We start from the raw sequence: 22,512 nt of genomic DNA, 5'->3' as shown, positions 1-22,512 counted from the left end.
ATAATGTTTACATAACCTACATTACTCATCTCATATATATATGTATATACTGTACCCTATATCATCTACTGCATCTTGCCATCTTTATGTAATACATGTATCACTAGCCACTTTAAACAATTCCACTTTTATATGTTTACATACCCTACATTACTCATCTCATATGTATAGACTGTACTCTATACCATCTACTGCATCTTGCCTATGCCGTTCTGTACCATCACTCATTCATATATCTTTATGTACATATTCTTTATCCCTTTACACTTGTGTGTATAAGGTAGTAGTTGTGGAATTGTTAGGTTAGATTACTTGTTGGTTGTTACTGCATTGTCGGAACTAGAAGCACAAGCATTTCACTACACTCGCATTAACATCTGCTAACCATGTGTATGTGACAAATAAAATTTGATTTGAACAGCAGGCATGATGGGTTTGGATGTTTGCGTTGGTTGGAGCGAGAGACTAAGAGGTCGTTGGCCAGGTTGATGTGGCTTAATGGTCTCCTCTGTAAACAGACCCTAGTGCCATCTGCTACCTGAAGCTACTAGGGCCCGGCATGATGACCCCATTAACAGTGGATGGACCCATTCATCCTGAGTGACAAGGAGTTCTCTTCTCGAGAAGGGGAAGTATAGACCTAAAAAAGGTCTTTAGAGCTGAACATTGGGGTTTAGCACCGGTGGGATTTTGGGGTCTGGCTGTAGTAATTTACCTGCAGCAGGAGAGGGATGAAGGTCTCTATCTCCAGGATCTGAGCTGCTTCCTCCATCAGGATGTTGTCATACTGAAAACACAAGAACATTTGTGTAAGTGACGAGTTGCCTCTGACCCGAGTTGTGTGTGTGATCGTAGGGTGTGTAGTGTTTGTCTGACCTTGAAGCCCAGCTCTACCAGGTCATGGCGTTTGAGAGCAGCGTGGGTGCAGGTCATAGCGATGATCTTAGCCTCCTTCACCAGCAGGTACTTGGAACGGTCCAGTCCACTCCTCAGCAGCTCAAAGGCCCGGAACTCCTGATGGACACATACACACACACACACTAGTAAGAAGGTGGTTCATAGGGCTGGGGTTAGGGTTAAAGGTTAAATCGTCAGCATTGTCAGGTAGTGATGACTGGTTCAAAGGGCTGTACCACCGTGAGCAGATGTTTATCATTAGATGACACAATGGAATACAATTATCCTTGGATGTAAAAAAAAAAATGAAGGGTAATATAACACTTCGATCACATCCCCGTGGATGGAGGTTTAACTCAATGCTCTCAATAAACACAAAACATCTATGTCGGAAAAAATGCTTTGGTGCCAAAATAGAGGACCATAATCAATTGTGTGTCCAGATATATGTGAAATGCTGTCATCTACAACAGGGAGGTCATGCAAGGCCGTACATTTATTTTAAATTATATATTATATAAATTATAAAAAGTCACATTCCATTACCTAAAAATAGGATTCTTAGAGATTCCATTGAAAAAAATACCAAAACAAGGAATGAAATGTAAGAGTAATTGCACGTGACCTTGCTATGCTTTTAGGAAATCCTTGAGATCTCAAAACCAGATATCCTCATTTTCAGCAAACTCCTTGTCAGTCCTTTCTATCCTCAGGAGCAGGCAGGGGGAGCATTTTAAGGATATGGGTTACTGTTCAATAGAAGCTTAGTGAGCAGCCGAGCACTTCAGAACAGATTCCATTACAGGGCTCTTCTGAATGGGAAAAGGAAGATTGGGGGTGTTTTCCTAAAAGAGACCGAAAGGGAGTCGCTTAAATTGAGAGAGACCAGGCAGAGATATCATAGCTCTATACTGCTGAGGATGAGAGTGGGCTAGTAGGCTAGTGTGGTTATTTTGAGACGGCCACATTTGCGGTCAAGGGGCTAGGGGGCTGAGGTGGAGCCTCAGAGGGAACTGGGAGAGATAAATATTTGATAAGTTACTATTTTTACAATAATATTAAACGCGACCAAAACATGTAATATTAATGAGGGCTATTTTTAACCCCCCGTGGTTCCTCAGCGGTTGAAGGGTGAAATGAAGCCGTCTTTCTTCCTCCCTCCCTGGGAGGATTCGCGGAATGAAAGGAGAGAGGAAGAAAGAGGATAAACAGCATGAGGCTGGATGTAGAGAAACCCAAGCGGTAGATGGCTGTACACTGTGTTCTGGTTGTGTGTGTGTGTTGGCATCGTCTGCTGGGATGGCACCTCATAATACACAAACATCGTTAAAACACTCCTGGTAGGCAGCCAGGCAACAGAGCACTTTCATTCTCCTGTGATTCTAGAGGGAGATTCTAACGTCTGAGTAGGGAGACAGACCGATATCTCTGCAGCAGCAGCATCATGCGTGAGGCTGAGTGAACATAGTGAGGTTCTCCCGTCTGATGTGATGGGGCCAGTGATACGAGGGAAGCCATATAAAAATCAAGGCCACACATACATGTTAGGATATTACCTCCAGTGAATAACTTCTTTATTGCTTCTGCGAGGCCTTCGCGTTGCTCCCATAAATCTCTAATGTTATCTCTATATAAAAAGTCTGGGCGCAACCAGGAGGGGCTGTATCTGAGCTGCATGGCAAAGCGGTGTGCATGTTTGTATGTGTACACAGAAGTCCGATTTCAGTGTGTGTGTGTGTGTAGGGAATGGAGAGTGAATGCAGGGGCCTGTAATCTTCCAGCTGCATCTAGGGAGACATGCAGTGGGTCCTGTGTCACTGCCAACGGGGGAGGAGGAGTAGCAGGGTGACATGTCATCATGTAATGCCAACACATCTCACAGAACACACTCAAACAGAGAGTGAGGAGAGGGAGAGGAGGGAGAAAAAGGGAGGCCGAGAGAGAGAGAGAGATACGTGGAGTTAAAGATGGTGGTGAATATGGAAAAGAAAAGAATTGCAGCATCTATTCAACCGCATCATATTACAAACTCCTAATATCACAACAGAAACAGCTGTTGAAATCTGATTCAATGTGATGTAACTGTGCCTGCAATGCTACTTCCTTAAAGAGTAGGATGTCCATAGAGAGAGAGGATCAGAATCGGACCAATCACCAGTGAGCCCAGGCAGACCTGTTATGGAGCCAGTGGGGTAAACACAATCATGTGTTCAGTGAATGTGTTCCAGCTCCCACCTGCCCACACACACACACACAGCTGGCTAATGACCCATGAGGAACAGCCAATCTGCTGACATGGTGTGTGTGTGATACACACCTACCACTGACTGGGGTGAAGATGTGTGTGTTCAAGAGCTTGTGTGTGTGTGACATGTTGACCTGTGACAGAGTGAGGAGCTTCTTGGTGTGTTGAGCATGTGCCTTCATCTAGATAAACATGTGACGTGAGTGTGTGCGCCTCTACGTGATGTGTGTGTGTGGCCTGCCCTACCTCCAGCTGGGTAAAGATCTTCTTGATGTGTCGGTAGCAGCCCTCTGCAATGTCCATGTCTTCTTCGTAGGAGCGACCGTAGAACACAGGCTGGGGGGCGTTGGAGAAGTACTTATGGAAGGGGAAGTGTGCTGCCACGGCCTCGGCCTCCACCGGACAGCCCTGCTTAGACCGGACCTTGCTCATGTACTCTTCCCAGCGAGACATCACCTACAGCAGGGAGAGGGAGGACACCAGACAGACCCCTCCTGGATGTTACAGGTCTTGCTCTTTTTGGTATGCCGCACACATGCATACAGATACACACAGTTGAGTCCCATTCACAGAGCACGCATGCTTCTTCATTCAAACACACTCGTTGCATCACATACAAAAAGGCACGCAGTCAGACATGGACGCAAACACAGTCATCACACATTTTAGTGAAAATAGAATGGGAAAAGAACAGAACAGAATAAAATATAAATTTTATTTTTCCCTTCAGTGTCACAGGAACCGTGATATATAGTGATACTTTGAAACAAAGGAAAACAAACAACACAGCCTTCGGGAACTGTGGGACAACTTGCAATTTAATCAGTATTACAAATTGGGCTGTAGCTTGGCCATCTGCTTTAATAGACCATAACGATTAACAGAGACCATTATCCACCCCTGATATTCTCCATCAGGAACATCTCCTCATGCTCATTACTTCCTGATGTCCAATCCCTTACAGGGTCTCTGAGTGGTAAGGTGACAGGGCAGATGAGGAGGAACAGAGAACACTTTATCTGACAGGAGTGCCCTGGCCTATACACAGAGACGTGTAACCATTTAGAAACCTTTATGACAATGTTATGGGAGATATTTTTGATGAGTTGTCCATGAAGTCGTGTAGATAGCTGGTGTCTGTTCTGCTTGCGTCTGTCCAAAGACAATAAAAAGCTTGATGACAATAGGAATCAGAGAAGAGCCCCCTGACTGGCGTGGAGGATTTCAATGTGATGAGTGAGGGGTCTGGCATACACCATAGGTTCCATAAACCCCACTACAATACTGAGCCTGACACAATGACTGTGGTATCTGCTATTAAACCACCGTCTCCCTCACCAGCCTCCCGTGCTCCCAGTTACATCTTACTGACAGCATGCCTCAGTGAGAACTCTTCTTGATTTAGGCTATTGTATGAGCTATATCAGGTTTTCTTAAGTTGACAGTTGCCTTGGGTAGTCATCTCTGTTTAAAAAGGCTCTGTTGTCTATTCTGGGCTGTTCTGATGCATCCTGGAGCCAGTATGCAGTATTTAGGTGACAGAAATAAACTGAGGATTGACTATAATAACTGAGGGGTTGGTATAATATTTTGGTATTCGCTGTCGAAGGCAGATATGAAGTGAAAGGAAAATAGATACGGACACTTATTGAACTGGGATGTTCAAGCGCAACATGGATAAGCAGACTTTATCCCCTTGAATTTTGATTTTAAAGATGCATTTTATTCTTCATTTTTGCAGGTGGGGATATCAGGAATTATTGATTCATCTGGAAATGCATATGTCCTCCCTGTACTGGAAAGGTGCATACACACACACGTTCACATCCATATACGCACGCACCCAGAACCCACACATCCCTCCTGTACTGACCTGGTAGAGGTAGAAGTGTCCGGCGGTCTCACAGGTGTAGGACACGTCTCCAGGGACATCCAGACTCTCCTGCAGACGACCCACCTCTCTGAGCAGCTCCAGCCTCCTGGCCAGAACGTAGTTCACACGCCCATACCTGAACAACATTCCACATTACATCAGTCTTTTCATTCTATGAAAACCTCAACCGTGTTACGTTATTGGGACTTACTAGCGTCTTTTTTAAAATGTTTTTTATTTTTATTTATTTTTTAAACCTCGAGATGGAAAATTATGTTGTTTGTGACGTTGATTACACCTAGTAACATGAACAACCCTATACAATCAGAACACCCTATTCTCATAGTGCTGATAACAGTCCCAACCTCCCCTACACATTGCCTGCCCTTTCAGAGCCGAGGATTATATCACGCCATTCTGAGGGGAAATGTTCATGTTGAGATCTGAAGCCTAAACCTTTGACACCACAACCTAGGGATAGCGTTTTAAACCGCTAAAATGTTCATCCTACACGTGAGAATCAGCTGCAAGCAACAAGGCAGCAGGCTTCAAGTGGATAAGCAAAAGTATACGAAAACTAACTCAATGGCAGTGGTGGAAAAAGTACCCAATTGTCATACTTCAGTAAAAGTATAGATACCTTAATAGAAAATTACTCAAGTAAAAGTGAAATTCAACCAGTAAAATACTTAAGTATATTTAAAACCAAATACTTTTACTGAAGTATCAAAAGGAAATGTAATTGCTCAAATATACTTATGTCTCAAAAGTAAAAGTATAAATGCTTTAAAAATCCTTTCAAACCCTTAACCAAGGTGGTTAAGAAAAATAGAGTTAAGAAAATATTTACTAAATAAAGTACCACAATAAAATAACGAGGTTACAGTATATACAGATACCGAGTCAATGTGCTGGGGAACAGGTTAGTCTAGGTCATTGAGGTAATATGTACATGTAGCTATGGGTAAAGGGGCAAAGCAGACGGCAGCATTTTCTTGTTTTTAAAATGTATGGATAGCCAGGGGCATATTCCAACACTTAGACATTATTTACAAAAGATGAATGTGTTTAGTGAGTCCGCCAGAGGCAGTAGAGACAACCACGTGTTCTCTTGACAAGTGTATGAATTTGACAAATGTTCCTGTCCTGCTAAGCATTCAAATGTAACGAGTGCTTTTTGATTGTCAGGGAAAATGGAGTAAAAAGTACATGATTTCTTTAGGAATGTAGTGAAGTAAAATTTGTCAAAAATATAAATAGTAAAGTGCAGGTACCAAAAATACTTAAGTACTTTACACCCCTACTCAACGCTGGGTATTAAGTGTTGGTTGCTGAGGCGATGGGAAATAATTGCACAAAACTAATAGCTAGCTGGTCCAAATTTCCTTTGTCACTAATAATGTGTACCACTGATCAAATATATTATTTTCCACAATTGACTACTACTGAATAAATAAAGAAAAAAGTTATTTTGAACAAACGGAAAAGATTAAATCACAGTAAAAACTTGTCATCTTGTCTAGTCAGGTGTCCCGCCACAACAAACCAGAAAGCCAATTAGTATTAGTACGTGGCACTGGGACATGCCATGTCAGAGGTCACCCAGACACAGTGCTGTGTGTGAGATAGTTGAGGTAGGGACCTATAAATAGATATCCCACTAAGCTTCACAGCAGAGGATTCAAACAGAATTACACCGGCTGACGATAAAATAAAAGTGGCGACCTTGTTTCCCTCCGAACAAAAGCAGCCTTCTGCGCTGCCATCCCAGGAGAGACCGAGAAAGAGAGAAAACGCAAACTGACCCATTTAGTCATGAAGAGCTTTCAACTTACACCCGTGTTCTCTGACCAACCACTATTTCAATATCTTATTAAAACTTAACTGAGAGAAGGGAAACTGTATTTATAGCATTTGACATTTTTGATTAAAGGCAAAGTATTGTATATTAATGTCACTGTAAACTACCATTGGTTGAGCAGTGAGAACAGAGAAGGCCTCTATGCCTGTTCATTGTTCATCCCATACAGTAGTGTTAATTAGTTTCCCCAGCTTACTCCTTCCTCGTCATTGGACCGGAAGGATGGAAGGAGTGAATGTGGAGTCAGTGTGCATGTTCTTAGCAGCAGCTTAATCTGCCTCTCGTCCTGGTGCTGTAGCTAGCTTTAGCTGATCTGCATAATGCAATGGTGCACCTCCAGAGAGAGAGCTGTCACATCCACTCCTCATCTCTGCTTTATGCAACAAGGAGCTGTGTTCAGTTGGCAGGAAACAGGAGAAAACCATTCAGTTTTAAAACAGAAGAGGACCGTACATGAACTCCTAATACTAAGGTCGCAATTCAATACGATCTCGGGTTATAGGCATTGCGGCTTTTCCGATTGAGCCGACATACGCAGCGTTTACTGTAAATGGGATCTTTGCGAATGCGGAATCATTGCCTTTAAAAGCCGCAATGCCTTTGACCCGCGATCGGATTGAATCCCGGGCTAAGACTTTAGTGAGCCAAGGCTAGGTAAGGCCAGAATCTCTAGGTTTAGAGCAATGTCTGCCAATTTAATCAACACAGCTGACCCTATCCATGTATATTTCGTATCACTAGACCTATTTGTTGTGGTATCCACTGACATTCTTTGAGCACACATCGTTTCCATTGGCTAAAGATGTAGTAGCCTAACCGGCAGACTCCATAAGGCTCCTGCTCTGATACAAGGCCTGAGGCTATTCATCCTCATGGAGGTTTATACTTGGTCTCAATGAACTAGTTAGTCCGTCTGACAGCAAGATCAAAGCTAGTCAAAATGGTCGCCGCACGAGCACTGAATATTAAATTAGGTTGGAACTACTTTAGACCAACATTTCTATTTTGGTCTTTAAAGCAGACTGACAATAATAAACAAAGCCTTTTTAGGTGGTTCATATGAAGGTTTTGGGTCTCTCCCTTCCGCTCTTCCTCCCTCCCCCACTCAGTCTCAGGTATGTTGTAAATGGTTTCAGTTTGCTGGCTTCCCCATCTCCCTCCCGCTAGTCAATGTCTGTGTGGTTAGGTCTCTGAGTCACAGTACCTCAAGGCATTGAATGAGACACATAGCCACACAAAGAATTCCCCCAATTGCGTGGGTGGGTGAACTACTGCGGCTGCCCTGAGAATTCTAGCGTGTTTCCTACCGGTGAGACAATCTGCTCCCGGCATCTGTGTGCATGCACCAGGGGTCTGCGTCAACGAGGGACCACCGAGGCCTCAAATCCACAGCCTAGCAAGGTCTTGAAGACCCAACCAGTTTTGGTAGCCAATCGGTCCTCCAAATAAAACTCTAAAAACACCACTTTTCATGCCAAATGAGTCCCAAATGGGCCAGTGAGACCCTGTACAAGGCCCAAATGTTGAGAGCACTCAGGATGGAATGGTTGGTGGAAATAGGGGAGACAGCGAGCAAGTGTGAGTGCAGTAAGCCCTAATTAAGATAAAGCCATGACCAGGCTGGAGTGTATTGGGGGGTATCGAGTGGCTCTGTCTGACTTGGACTAATTATGAGTGGGAGTATATGGGGTATACTTGTCACTGTATGTATGTGTACTGCATGTGTGTAGCTGGTTGTGTGCTCAGATAGATGTATGCATGTGTAGATTTGTGTATGTGTAGATTTGTGTGTGAGGTCAGCTAGGAACATGTGTGTAGTTGGGCGTGTGAGAGAGGGGGAGACGTGTGTGTGTGTGTAGCACCACGTGGCATTCTTTCACCTGCTGAAGTCCTTCTCGGTTTCCAGAGCCTCCTCTCCATGGCCCATACGCAGGAGGTGACGCTCGTCTATGTCCAGAGCCATGATCTTCTCAAACAGCTGGTTCAGAGCCTGGAACACACACAGAACAGAGGTGAATGCCTGCGCACACACACCTCTTACAGTGTTGCAGGGTGAACAGAAAGGGGACAGGGCTTTTTGATTAAATACTGAGGCGAGGAGACTGGGGCACAGGGGAGCCTTTTAATTTTTCCTCCGTGACTTTAGGTTGGGATTTCTCAGTGATTAATGGCACCATTTTGGGGAGGATTGGTGAATTCCTCCTGCAGCAACTTTGCTTCCTAAAATATGATCAGTCAAGAGGTGAAGATCCTTTTCATAAAAAGCTTCCAACATGCAATACTTGTGACTATAAGGGCCATATCTATGAATATAGGGGCCTGTGTGTTATCCATAAGTTGCTTTGGATAAAAGCTTCTGCTACATGCAGCAGTGCATTGGGAAAGTATTCAGTCCCCTTCACTTTTCCCAATTTGTTACGTTACAGCCTTATTCCAAAATGTATTTAGTTGTCCCCCCCATCAATCTACACACAATACCCAATAATGACTAAGCAAAAACAGGTTATGAAACGGAGCACATTTATAAAAAACAGAAATAATCACATTTACGTAAGTATTCAGACCCTTTACTCAGTACTTTGTTGAAGCACCTTTGGCAGCGATTACAGCCTTGAGTCTTCTTGGGTATGACGCTACAAGCTTGGCACGCCTGTATTTGGGGAGTTTCTCCCATTCTTCTTTGCAGATCCTCTCAAGCTCTGTCAGGTTGGATGGGGAGTGTCACTGCACAGCTATTTTCAGGTCTCTCCAGAAATGTTTGATTGGGTTCAAGTCCGGGCTCTGGCTGGGTCACTCAAGGACATTGAGACTTGTCCCAAAACCACTCCTGTGTTGTCTTGGCTGTGTGCTTAGAGTCATTGTCCTGCTGGAAGGTGAACCTTCGCCCCAGTCTCAGGTCCTGAGCGCTCCGGAGCAGTTCATCAAGGATCTCTCTGTACTTTGCTCCGTTCATCTTTCTCTCGATCCTAACTAGTCTCCCAGTCCCTGCCGCTGAAAAACATCCTCACAGCATGATGCTACCACCACCATGCTTCACCATAGGGATGGTGCTAGGTTTCCTCCAGACGTGACGCTTGGCATTCAGACCAAAGAATTCAATCTTGGTTTCATCAGACCAGAGAAACCTGTTTTCGCTTTGTCATTATGGGGTAGTGTGTAGATTGATAACTTTTTTTTTTAATACATTTTTGAATAAGGCTGTAACGTAACAAAATGTGGAAAAAGTCAAGGGGCCTGAATACTTTCCGAATGCACTGTATATACAGTATATGTGAATTGAGTCATTTTGGAGGCGTTTCCTACCTGGTTGGAGTGTGTGACTATGAGGGTTCTCTGCTCAGGGAAGTTGTGGTAGAGGTTGGAGATGATCTGGACGGCCACATCCGTCTTTCCTGTACCTGGAGGACCCACCACCTAAAAGAGAGAGGGAGGAGGGATATAGAGAGAGAACATGAGGCAGTGAGAGAAAGTGCATGAAGGAGAAAAAGGAGAAGGTTGGTTAGCTAACAGAAAATGCCTCTGCCATCGGAGAGCACAGTGGTTCTGACAAGGCGGCCCTTTGCCTGTCAGAACACACACACAGTTTCCCCCTCAGTGGATCAGACAGGACCGGCGTGTGTGAGTAGGGCTAAGGTGATAAGTGCTTGGCATGCAAGGTCATCCTCCCTGCACTCACAGGCAAGGACACAAACACAGAGAACACATAAAACTAGAGCACATGAAGCTCTTTCCATCGGCTCCTTGACCTTCTTTGTATCTAGTTAAGGCTTTAGAGATCATTGAGTCTAGTCTAGAACTATCACCGTCCTCAAACATATAAACACCACGACACCAGTTGGAAAGGATCATCAACAAACTCCTCCATTTTGATCAGGGCTTTCCCAGGACGAAAGGTGCTCACAGACTAGCCGAAGCTACAACTGGGAATGGATTTTACTTGACGGTATATTCATAAAAACATTTAGCCACCGTCTTACCTCAGGTAAGTCCTTTTAAGGCACTCACATAAAAGCCAGTCCACTTTACAGACTGGACACCCCAAAACAAAGTCAAAACTTTAACCCAGGGTTAAACATGGCTCCTACACTGATCCAACAGATGATTGGAGAAGCATAGGACTGGGAGGCTTTCTTGGCTGCTAACGATGGTCGCGACATGCCAGTGAGAGGTGTGTGTGTGCCGACTTGTTTTACGACTGCCATATTCACTCAACAGACCGACCCCTCAGCCAGCTACCAATCACCAGGCCAGGAATGAGCTTCATCAATGCAAGGCGGTAGTGTGTGTGTGTGTGCCGTTACCAGAAACACCAGAGTGGGTAGTAGAGTGTGTATGTGCATTTCTGAGAGGCTGTGTGTGTGTGTTCTTCATCGGCACCATTTAAGATAATTTAGCGGATGGGCTTTCAGGGAAGTATTTCACTGGCAAGGTCTGACTGATCTGCACCTTATTTACTAGTGGCTGGGGAGTCCCCTGCGTCAGGAAGAGAGGTCACAAATTCTCAGCTCTTCAAGCAGACAGGGCCAATATTACACCTGTCATATCACAGCTCACTGGTATGGCCGGCCTGCCTAAGTAGCCAACATCACACCCTGGGCTATGAGTGATTGAAAGGCAGTTTAACTCACAAACCAATGGACGGGAGACTTTAATTGTTTCTCAAACTTTTAATGCCGTCTGTCCATTGCCTTGGTTTATAGATAGGAGATAGGAGTAGTCAATTCCTACAAGATGTTTAATCTTGAAAATATATTAAAGTATGAAAAGCAATGATTCCTATGAACAGTATGAGGTCAGTTTATTGTATTAGTGTAAAAATGTAGCAGACAAGAGGTATACTTAAGTCCGTAAAATGTTCTTACCATGGTCAGTCCAGGCTGCATCCCAGCGCGGATGGCCTCAATCTGAGTTGGTGTAAACTGGATGGTATTTCTGTTCAAACACAAAGTTATAACTCATGGTTAAGAAGGTTTTAAGGAAAATGTTCAGAGAAGCTAAACGAAAGCTGTTTTCAACTAGCTCTGTGATGAAGTGTTTGAAACCCTCATGAAAGACGTTTCAGTCAAGGGACCCAGAGGAGCTTCTGTGACTAACAGGATTTGAATATCAAAGTGCAACTGAAGAAGCAAAGTTACCATCAGATCAGATGAATGATAATTTCATTAACTAAAAAGCCAATTAATTTCTGCTCAGTTATGATTAAGATTGATATAATTAAGACATCAACAACCAAATTTGACAGTTTGTTTTGATCTAGTTCGCTACAGGGCTAAAAAGTCAGGAAATTACCTCACCAAACAGAACCACCAAAACACTACACAGCCAACAGCGCAAATCCCCAGAACTCACGCTAACATAGCAAATCAAAACACACCAACCCGAATAAATAGGAATCAGTATAAAACGTCCCTGACAGAATTGTAAACATTTTAGAGCGTTGCATTTTACAGAGCAGGGGTTGTTTTTGCTCTAGGGGGAAATGTTTGCTCAGTAAGCGCCCTCAAGCATAAACTAGTCAGGCCTTTGGGGGAAGCTAAATTTGGAGCAGGCAGGCACATTAGGGGCGGAAACACGCAGGCCCTGAGCATAGGCTAAACAAAAAGGTGGGTGCTTTATCTAGGAGCCCTGTGGACATAGTGGAGCAAGATGAGACTTGACTGGCTAGAGAGAGGACAAGGACTTGACCTCTGTGCGGTGCCAACCCTGCAGGGACTCCTGAACTCTTTTGGTTGACCTGGGAACATGAACTTTAACCTTCGACCCTCACCGTTTGGGCTGGTTGTAGGGGTAGGGTCCCCGGTTGGGCGTGACGTGAGGCTCCACTAGAAGCGTTTTTTCTTCCTCCTTTTTCTCCTCAGAGTCTGCCTTCCTCTTCTTGCCTTTGTCTACCTTGTTCTGCACAGGGAACTTGATTCTAGGGTGGGGAAAGAGCAGAAGGTTCAAAGATATGTTGAGGTTGGACCACATCAAAAAGACAACACCCCAGGAAGACAATGACCACAACCCTACTCCCTGACCCTTGACCTCTGACCTGAAAGGGGGTATCTGCAGCTCAGGGTTGTCCTCGGCGACCTTGACAGTGTAACCAGGGAAACAGGACCTCAGGTGGTCAATCGACAGGAAGGTGTCATTGAAGTCCAGGGAGGAGATCTGATTGGGCATCTTGGAGTAGTGGGCAGAGCCCGGGTCACCATAGCCCAGGATGATGTCATGGAGCCATTCTGGGACCACACACTCAGTGTTCATCAGGTTCCTGATCGTCTCCAAGACAGCCTGGGGGAGAAAACAACACACCAAGATAGTTAACGGCTACATTTGAATTGCCAAGATAACTCCTGGCTCTCTTGGCCTTCTCTGCCAGCAGCAGCCTCCTCCAGTAGTGCAACCTGAATTAACAGAATGTGCATCATACTACAGACATGCCTCCAGAGACGGACACCGAGAGATGGGGGGGAGGGGGGCGTGCAGTGAAAGGTCACACACCCTTGAGGGCCTCTGTCTGGGGTCATTGGGGGGGAATCAGAGGCCTTGAGCTGGAGGTAATCCTGGATCACTCTCAGGCTTCCAGCTCCAAGACCCAGCCGCACCAGTCTCAGTGATTGATCACCCAGGGGTAGGGTGGAGAAGAAGAGATCAAGGCCTGGCGGCAATGCTCAAATAAAAAGATGGGAAGGGAAAGAGGGAGGAAGCAATAAATGGATGGAAGGTGAGAGGTACTATGAAAAAAGGAAAGAAGGGATGGAGGGATATTGAGAGAGGGAGTTTAAATAACAAAGGTGGTCTGGGTCATGTGTAATGAGCAGTAATACAGTCCCCCCTACTCACCTTGAAGTTGTTCTCTTTGGGCTTGCGTCTCATGATGATGTTGAAGGACTCGTAGGGGTCCTCAGTGGCGTTCTGAATACTGCTGGTCATATCCTGCTGGTACTGGTTAGGGTCCAGCCACACTCTGAACGTCCTGGTGTCTCCTCTCAGTTTGGGCTTGGGGTCAGGGCCTGGGGAATAGAATAGGGACAACACATTGTAGTACATTATGGTCAAGATTGAATTAATACGTATTTGCACAAAGGTAAAACGTTTACCTGTGCATTTCCAGCAGGAATAGGATAGTAGAAAGAACATATTTAAATAAAATATATAATAGGATTATAAACAGTTTAATATTTAAAGTTAATGTTTATAGTATTAATTCACTTTAGAAAAAAAAAAACAGGCATGCAAGGCAGAAACTGGTATGTGATCTTGTGACATGCAACCATTGATTTATATACTGTACACACACACACACACACAATGAGTGACAGGGGGTGCTGTTTTGAAACCACCACACCATCTTGGCACTTCCCCACCGTTGTAAAAAATAATTTTGGGGAAGCTATAGAAATGCATTTATTAATGTCTACATTCATTTTTACCACGTTTATTCTATTACAGACACCTAATGCATACTTTAAATATACAGTTGTAGTCGGAAGTTTACATACACCTTACCCAAATACATTTAAATTCAGTTTTTCACAATTCCTGACATTTAATCCTTGTAAAAATGCCCTGTCTTAGGTCAGTTAGGATCACCACTTTATTTTATGAATGTGAAATGTCAGAATAATAGGAGAGAGAATGATTTATTTCAGCTTTTATTTCTTTCATCACATTCCCGGTGGAACAGAGGTTTACATACACTCAATTACTATTTGGTATCATTGCCTTTAAATTGTTTAACTTGGGTCAAACGTTTTGGGTAGCCTTCCACAAGCTTCCCACAATAAGACGGGTGAATTTTGGCCCATTCCTCCTGACAGAGCTGGTGTAACTGAGTCAGGTTTGTAGGCATCCTTGCTCGCACGCACTTTTTCAGTTCTGCCCACAAATTTTCTATGAGATTGAGGTCAGGGCTTTGTGATGGCCACTCCAATACCTTGACTTTGTTGTACTTAAGCCATTTTGCCACAACTTTGGAAGTATGCTTGGGGTCATTGTCCATTTGGAAGACCCATTTGCGACCAAGCTTTAACTTCCTGACTGATGTTTTGAGATGTTGCTTCAATATATCCACATAATTTTCCTACCTCATGATGCCATCTATTTTCTGAAGTGCACCAGTTCCTCCTGCAGCAAAGCACCCCCACAACATGATGCTGTCATCCCCGTGCTTCCCGGTTGGGATGGTGTTCTTTGGCTTGCAAGCCTCCCCCTTCTTCCTCCAAACATAACGACGGTCATTATGGACAAACAGTTCTGTTTTTGTTTCATCAGACCAGAGGACATTTCTCCAAAAAGTACGATCTTTGTCCCCATGTGTAGTTGCAAACCGTAGTCTGGCTTTTTTTAATGGCAGTTTTGGAGCAGTGGCTTCTTCCTTGATGAGCGGCTTTTCAGGTTATGTCGATATAGGACTCGTTTTACTGTGGATATAGATATATCCGTACCCGTTTCCTCCAGCATCTTCACAAGGTCCTTTGCTGTTGTTCTGGGATTGATTTGCGCTTTTCGCACCAAAGTACGTTCATCTCCAGGAGACAGAACGTGTCTCCTTTCTGAGCGGTGTGACGATTACGTGGTCCCATGGTGTTTTACTTGCGTACTATTGTTTGTACAGATGAACGTGGTACCTTCAGGCGTTTGGAAATTTCTCCCAAGGATGAACCAGACTTGGAGGTCTACAATTTTTTTTTCTGAGGTCTTGCCTGATGTCTTTTGATTTTCCCATGATGTCAAGCAAAGAGGCACTGAGTTTGAAGGTAGGTCTTGAAATACATCCACAGGTACACCTCCAATTGACTCAAATGATGTCAATTAGCCTATCAGAAGCTTCTAAAGCCATGACATCATTTTCTGGAATTTTCCAAGCTGTTTAAAAGGCACAGTCAACTTAGTGTATGTAAACTTCTGACCCACTGGAATTGTGATACAGTGAATTATAAGTGAAATAATTTGTCTGTAAACAATTGTTGGAAAAATGACTTGTGTCACGCACAAAGTAGATGTCCTAACCGACTTCTCAAAACTATAGTTTAACAAGAAATTTGTGGAGTGGTTGAAAAAACGAGTTCTAAATGACTCCAGCTTAAGAGTATGTAAACTTACGACTTCAACTGTATATTATGTGAGCTAAACATAAAAAAAAGCATGAAAACATTGTCCTTAAAGTATAGTTTTACGTAACATTCTAATGTTACTATCCCCACAACAAAAACATAATTAAATACATATAATTTTGTCCTTGAAAGATTAAAATGTAAATACTGTAGAATACCATTCATTCCTATGGAGGACTACTCCTTCTGGGGAGTGCCAATATGGCCGATCGGTGGCTTCAAAGCCTCTCACTAGCCAAGCCAATACATAGCATCAGCAATCCAAGGTTTTTAATATACATCGTTGCATGCAACTCAACTAACCCCAAAATTGCATTTTGAGTTTTACTGATAACCCAATTAATTCTCAAACAGTCTATTAGCCAATGCATGGCTAATTATGTACGGCAGTGGTATATGAGCCTGGCCATGTTCATCACTTATGTAACAACACAAGGACACACAGCGAGAGAGATGAGAGAAAGATCTTGAAATCAGAGAAGCATTAGTTACACTGGCCAGACCCCCAAAAATATATTTTAGTGGTCATCATCTGCCTACCATTTCATGAATACAAGGGCCTGTTCCCTGGTCCCCAAGAGAGCTAAGCTTTCAAATCCTAGTCCAGGCCACTAATCTCCCACCTCACTATCCACCCCCACATTACATTCTCATGCCACTCATCTCCTACCTCAGCACCGACACACATTACATTCTCATGCCTCTCACACACAGGCTGGAGGCTTTAGACTTATTCCCATAGGGAGCCACTGACGCGCCTGTGTGTGTGTGTGTCTCACCTTTCACAAACATTTAAAAATGGGAGTATTGGTGGTGCCATAGTCCTGAGCCCTGGTAGTGAAACTCAAGCCGGTGGCCCCTGTCCCATGCATCTTCTTTAAATCCCCTCTACTAAAAGTAGTGTGGTGCGATTGACGAATGAGTGGCTGGAAGGAGGACACTTACACACTGGAATAAAGGGCTGAGGACAGCTGGAGATTGGTGTCTGAAGAACTAGGCAGGCAGGCAGCCAGTAGGGAAAAGTTGCCAAAAATCAGATTTAGGTGTTTGTATCTTTGAGCTCTTTCCACTTGCTGACTTTTACAGCGTATGGCAATGTAAACCAGGCAAAAAAGCCCCCTTCTATAAAAGCTTTTAAATCTCTATTGGGTTGCTGAATAAATGGAGGATAAATAAATAAATACAAATGATAGCGGCACTTTTCACAAAGTGCCCAGTGATACATGTGACATGTCTGTCCCTGGCTCGGCCCTGTGGGCATCTGAAAGTTTAAACAGCGCTAGGCTTGTTACATAGATACACCAGCCCAGTTAGCACCTCTCTCTACATTTTTAATACAGTGGGAATATGGAGAGGATCAAAGAAGGTACATAGTACTTTGGTAGTGGCGCACGGACACATGTTCAGACAGGGGAAAGGAGGAACACTTAGGATACCATTTCTAGAGGTTAACCTGACATACACTCCAATAGCCCGCTTTGAATGCTGCTGGTGGAAGAGGAAGGCTCTAGGTAGAAGTTGCCTGTAGTAGGCTAAGCCCTAGGACCAGAGTACACTTCCCCAATCATAACCTTAATCATTAGGAGGGGTAATGCAAAACTGACCTTAGATCAGGGTAATATGCCTGAATGTCTCTTTTCATAGCCAAACATTAGCGGAAAGAAAAGCCATGGCAGGCCCAGTCACAGCTTCAATAGGATGGATTGGAGACTATGGATGTCATGTTGGAGTCTAGAAAAGCCTTTCATACAGTGCATTTGGAAAGTATTCAGACCCCCTTTCCCCCCCCTCAATCTACACACAACACCCCATAATGAAAAAGCAAAAAACAGATTGACATTTTGCAAATAAAATATATATACTGAAATATCACATAAGTATTCAGACCCTTTACTCAGTACTTTGTTTAAGAACCTTTGGCAGCGATTAGCACACCTGGCACACCTGTATTTGGGGAGTTTGTCCCATTCTTCTCCGCAGATCCTCTCAAGCGCTATCAGGTTGGATGTGGAGCGTCGCTGCACAGCTATTTTCAGGTCTCTCCAGAGATGTTCGATCAGGTTCAAGTCTGGGCTGTGGCTGGGCCACACAAGGACATTGAGACTTGTCCCGAAGCCACTCCTGCGTTGTCTTGGGTGTGTGCTTAGGGTCGTTTTCCTGTAGGAAAGGTGAACCTTCGCCCCAGTCTCAGGTCCTGAGCGCTCTGGAGCAGGTTTTCATCAAGGATCTCTGTACTTTGCTCCGTGTATCTTTCCCTCGATCCTGACTAGTCTCCCAGTCCCTGCCGCTGAAAAACATCCCCACATCATGATGCTGCCACCACCGTGCTTCACTGTAGAGATGGTGCCAGGTTTCCTCCAGATGTGACGCTTGGCATTCAGGCCAATGAGTTAAATCTCGGTTTCATCAGACCAGAGAATCTTGTTTCTTAAGGTCTAAGAGGTTTTAGGTGTCTTTTGGCAAACCAAGTGGGCTGTCATGTTTCTTTTACTGAGGAGAGGCTTCCGTCTGTCCACTCTACCATAAAGGCCTGATTGGTGGAGTGCTGCAGAGATTGTTATCCTTTTGGAAGGATCCCCCATCTCCACAGAGGAACTCTGTCAGAGTTGCCATCGGGTTCTTAGTCACCTCCCTGTCCAAGGCCCTTCTCCCCCGATTGCTCAGTTTGACCGGTCGGCCAGTTCTAGGAAGAATCTTGGCGGTTCCAAACTTCTCCCATTTAAGAATGATGAAGGCCACTGTGTTCTTGGGGACCTTCAATGCTGCAGAATTGTTTTGGTACCCTTCCACAGATCTGTGCCTTGACACAATCCTGTCTCGGAGCTCTTGGGACAATTCCTTTGACCTCATGGCTTGGTTTTTGCTCTGACATGCACTGTCAACTGTGGGACCTTATATAGACAAGTGTGTGCCTTTCCAAATCATGTCCAAGCAATTTAATTTACCACAGGTGGACTCCAATCAAGTTGTAGAAAACTCATGTATGATCGATGGAAATTTCAAGTCTCATACCAAAGAGGGATATTGGGGTATTGTGTGTAGATTGATGAGGAAAACTATTAATTTAATACATTTTAGAATAAGGCTGTACCCGTAACAAGATGTGGAAAAAGTGAAGGGGACTGAATACTTTCCCAAATGCACTGTATAACATGTTCTTTACTACATTAATAAAATTGAATAAATAAAACATTGAGAAGCGTTCAGGTGCGATGGGTTGCCCTAAGGTTAATGGAATGTTAATGCGAACAGGTCAGTTCTCTGGTTGAGTGTCACCATGACAACCCCACTAGACTTCATGGGCTGGAAGTTAGGGGGTCGGAGGAGGATGATGGGAAGGGCGTGTGACATGAGTATGTGTTAGTGTGTATGGGCAGGATGCGTGTGCCTGTGGCAGTGGGAAGTGCATGTATGCACATCTGTGTGTGTGTGCGCGCCAGCCTACCTTCCTCGATGACACGGCCTTTGTCGTCCAGCATGCCCTGCACCTCGCAGCCCCTCACGTAAGCCAGGCCTGTCTGCTCCACAAAGGGCTGGCGGCGGTCAAAGCGCGTGCCGTAGGGCAGGTTGGGCCGCACCGTGACCAGAAAGCAAACATCGTGCTTACGCAGCCCTGGGAAAGGTGAAAAAAAGAAAAAGGAGAGGGAGAACGCCCCGTCAGCGCTCGGCTGATCTTTAAAACATGAAGTTGTAATTATACAAGAGGGAGGAGGAGAGGGGGATATTGAGATGACATTGAGCGCTGAGGTTTGCTAGCTGTGGGTGGAGAGCAGAAAACCCTTTAATAAAACTACAGATTGATTTTAAATGAATCAATTCACATATTGACCAGCACAATTTCCACATCATACATTTCATCTTTCAAAACATTCCTATTTGACAGAACAACCTCTCGTGCTAGCTACAGTCAGCAATGTCGTATGGTTTGATATGTTCATGGTAAAACAATTCATCTTGATTTGATTAATTAGGATCCCCATTAGCCGACGATAAGAGCTAGTCTTACTGGTTTCCACCACAATACCAGGGAAACACCAACACCACCCTGTTAACATTATCTACAGTAGCCCTGCTGCACCCGTTGGGGGAAGAAGATAAGGAAATAGAACACTGAAGCCAAGTGGTCAGGGCTGGTAAGAAACATGTCTACAGGCAGACAAGGCTAGAGGTCACAGGTCAAGGCACAGCAGGATCGGATATAGAGGTCTGGATGAAAATACTTTATGGAGGACATAAAGAAAGAGGGAGGGAGACAGTGGATGAGAAAAGGAGTATAAAAGAAAGGAGACCGAAAAATAGATGGTATAGAGCAGTGGTTCCTAAACTTTTTATAGTCCCTCTAGCACCAGGGTCAGCGCACTCTCAAATTGTGTTTTTTGCCATCGTTGTAAGACTGCCACACACACACGCTATACAATACATTTATTAAACATAAGAATGAGTGTGAGTTTCACAACCCGGCTCATGAGAAGTGACAAAGAGCTCTTATAGGACCAGGGCACAAACAATAATAATAACAATTTTGCTCTTTATTTAACCATCTTGCATATAAAACCTTATTTGTTCATCGTAAATGGTGAACTCACTTAGTTTTCATGCTAGTGAGGGCCGAGAATCCGCTCTCACATAGGTACGTGGTTGCAAAGGGCATCAGTGTCTTAACAGCGCGATTTGCCAAGGCAGGATACTCTGAGCGCAGCCCAATCCATAAATCTGGTAGTGGCTTCTGAATAAATTAAATTTTCACAGAACCGCTTGTTGCAATTTCGATCAGGCTCTCTTCAGATATCAGTAAGTTGACTGGAGGAAGGGCATGAAAGGGATAACAAATCCAGTTGTTTATGTCATCCGTTGCGGGGAAGTACCTGCGTAATTGCGCACCCAACTCACTCAGGTGCTTCACTATATCACATTTGACATTGTCCGGTAGCTTGAGTTCATTTGCACACAAAAAAATCCTACAATGATGGAAAGACTTGTGTGTTGTCTGCATTAACAAGGACACAGAAGAGCTCCAACTTCTTAATCATAGCCTCAATTTTGCACATTGAATATAGTTGGAGTCCCCTAATCCAAGATTCAGATCATTCAGACGAGAAAAACCATCACCCAGATAAGCCAGTCGTATGAGAAACTCATCATCATGCAAGCGGTCAGACAAGTGAAAATGATGGTCAGTAAAGAAAACTATAAGCTAGTCTCTCAATAAAAGAAGTGTCAAAACTTTGCCCCATGATAACCAGCGAACTTCTGTATGTTGTAAAAGTGTTACATGGTCGTTGCCCATATCATTGCATAGTGCAGAAAATACACGAGAGTTCAGGGGCCTTGCTTTAACAAAGTTAACCATTTTCACTGTAGTGTCCAAAACGTCTTTCAAGCTGTCAGGCATTCCCTTGGCAGCAAGAGCCTCTCGGTGGATGCTGCAGTGTACCCAAGTGGCGTCGGGAGCAACCGCTTCCACGTGCGTTACCACTCCACTATGTCTCTCTGTCATGGCTTTTGCACCATTTCGGAGGAAACACCGTGCACCAGGCGACCTTGGTTAGCGCGCACCGCGCCCGGCCCCAGTCGCTGGTGCGCGATGAGACAAGGTTATCCCTACCGGCCAAACCCTCCCTAACCCGGACGACGCTAGGCCTCCCGGGCACGGCCGGCTGCGACAGAGCCTGGGCACGAACCCAGAGTCCCTGGTGGCACAGCTAGCGCTGCGATGCAGTGCCCTAGACCACTGCGCCACCCAGGAGGCCCGGTATCTCTTGATTTTATACATCTTACTACTAGAAAGTCTTAATTCCGCATTTCTAAATGTCTGCGCAAGACTGAAGGTTTCATCGAGTTGTGAGATTGTTATATGTGCAAAAGTACTTACAGTGGCTGAGGAAAGGCACTACTCCCAATATAAGTGAACCCCAAATCAATGTAGTTATCATATTTGCGCCTCTTCGATGGTCCAAAGTCACTGTCTGTTGTTAGGTGCTTTCCCGGGTAAGGGGGCAGTATGTCTTCTGCTGCATCAGATTCACAACTGTCATTGCCCATACTAGCTGGGCTAACAACAAATGTAGAATTACTGATGCTAGCATTGGATGTGCTCGTGGATGCAGAACAACTTGTGTCGTCGACAGGTGCAGGTGTAGTACTGCTGCTAGTAGCAGTACTACCATTTGAGCTGGTATGCGTCTCTATGGACGCGGGCCTTACTTTTTTAAGCCAATTATACATTTTAGAGCAAACGGAATGAGCAGCAGCTACGTTTGGCTACATACGGACCGTTAGTGGAATTCCTGCGGGAGAGTTAATGTGATTGCATGTTAATTATTTGACTAAGCTACCTGTATTTGACATTGTTTGTTATTTCACTGAACACTAGATGGTTTAATTTTATTTTGGGCAGTGAACCGAGGCTACTTAGGTGAGAGAAGAAAAAAACCTCACCCAAATGTATAGCCCTGTTGGAAAATATAAATGTATTTTTTACATTTATTTTAATGTGAATGACATTTTTATTTAACGTATCCCCGACAGCATTGCGTGT

The 22,512-nt window shown here is 44.3% G+C and overlaps 1 protein-coding gene across 1 annotated transcript in view; it reads right to left on the bottom strand.

Annotated features, from left to right (window-relative positions):
- The window catches only part of aqr (aquarius intron-binding spliceosomal factor), a 58,176-nt gene that overhangs the window by 22,872 nt on the left and 12,792 nt on the right, over window positions 1-22,512 (bottom strand). Inside the window, exons 18-28 of the mRNA XM_071365700.1 lie at window positions 19,420-19,587; window positions 13,702-13,871; window positions 12,908-13,149; window positions 12,644-12,790; window positions 11,739-11,808; window positions 10,180-10,290; window positions 8,757-8,866; window positions 5,016-5,151; window positions 3,389-3,598; window positions 877-1,014; window positions 716-787 (exon numbers count right to left, since the gene is read on the bottom strand). Of these exons, the coding sequence (XP_071221801.1) occupies window positions 716-787; window positions 877-1,014; window positions 3,389-3,598; window positions 5,016-5,151; window positions 8,757-8,866; window positions 10,180-10,290; window positions 11,739-11,808; window positions 12,644-12,790; window positions 12,908-13,149; window positions 13,702-13,871; window positions 19,420-19,587 (1,574 nt within the window). The remainder of the gene's footprint in view (window positions 1-715; window positions 788-876; window positions 1,015-3,388; window positions 3,599-5,015; window positions 5,152-8,756; window positions 8,867-10,179; window positions 10,291-11,738; window positions 11,809-12,643; window positions 12,791-12,907; window positions 13,150-13,701; window positions 13,872-19,419; window positions 19,588-22,512) is intronic.

This window comes from Salvelinus alpinus, chromosome 25 (assembly GCF_045679555.1).
Source record: "Salvelinus alpinus chromosome 25, SLU_Salpinus.1, whole genome shotgun sequence".
NCBI lineage: Eukaryota > Metazoa > Chordata > Actinopteri > Salmoniformes > Salmonidae > Salvelinus > Salvelinus alpinus.
The sequence above is the reverse complement of the archived record's forward strand: the minus strand, read 5'-3'. Positions and strand labels throughout refer to the sequence as shown.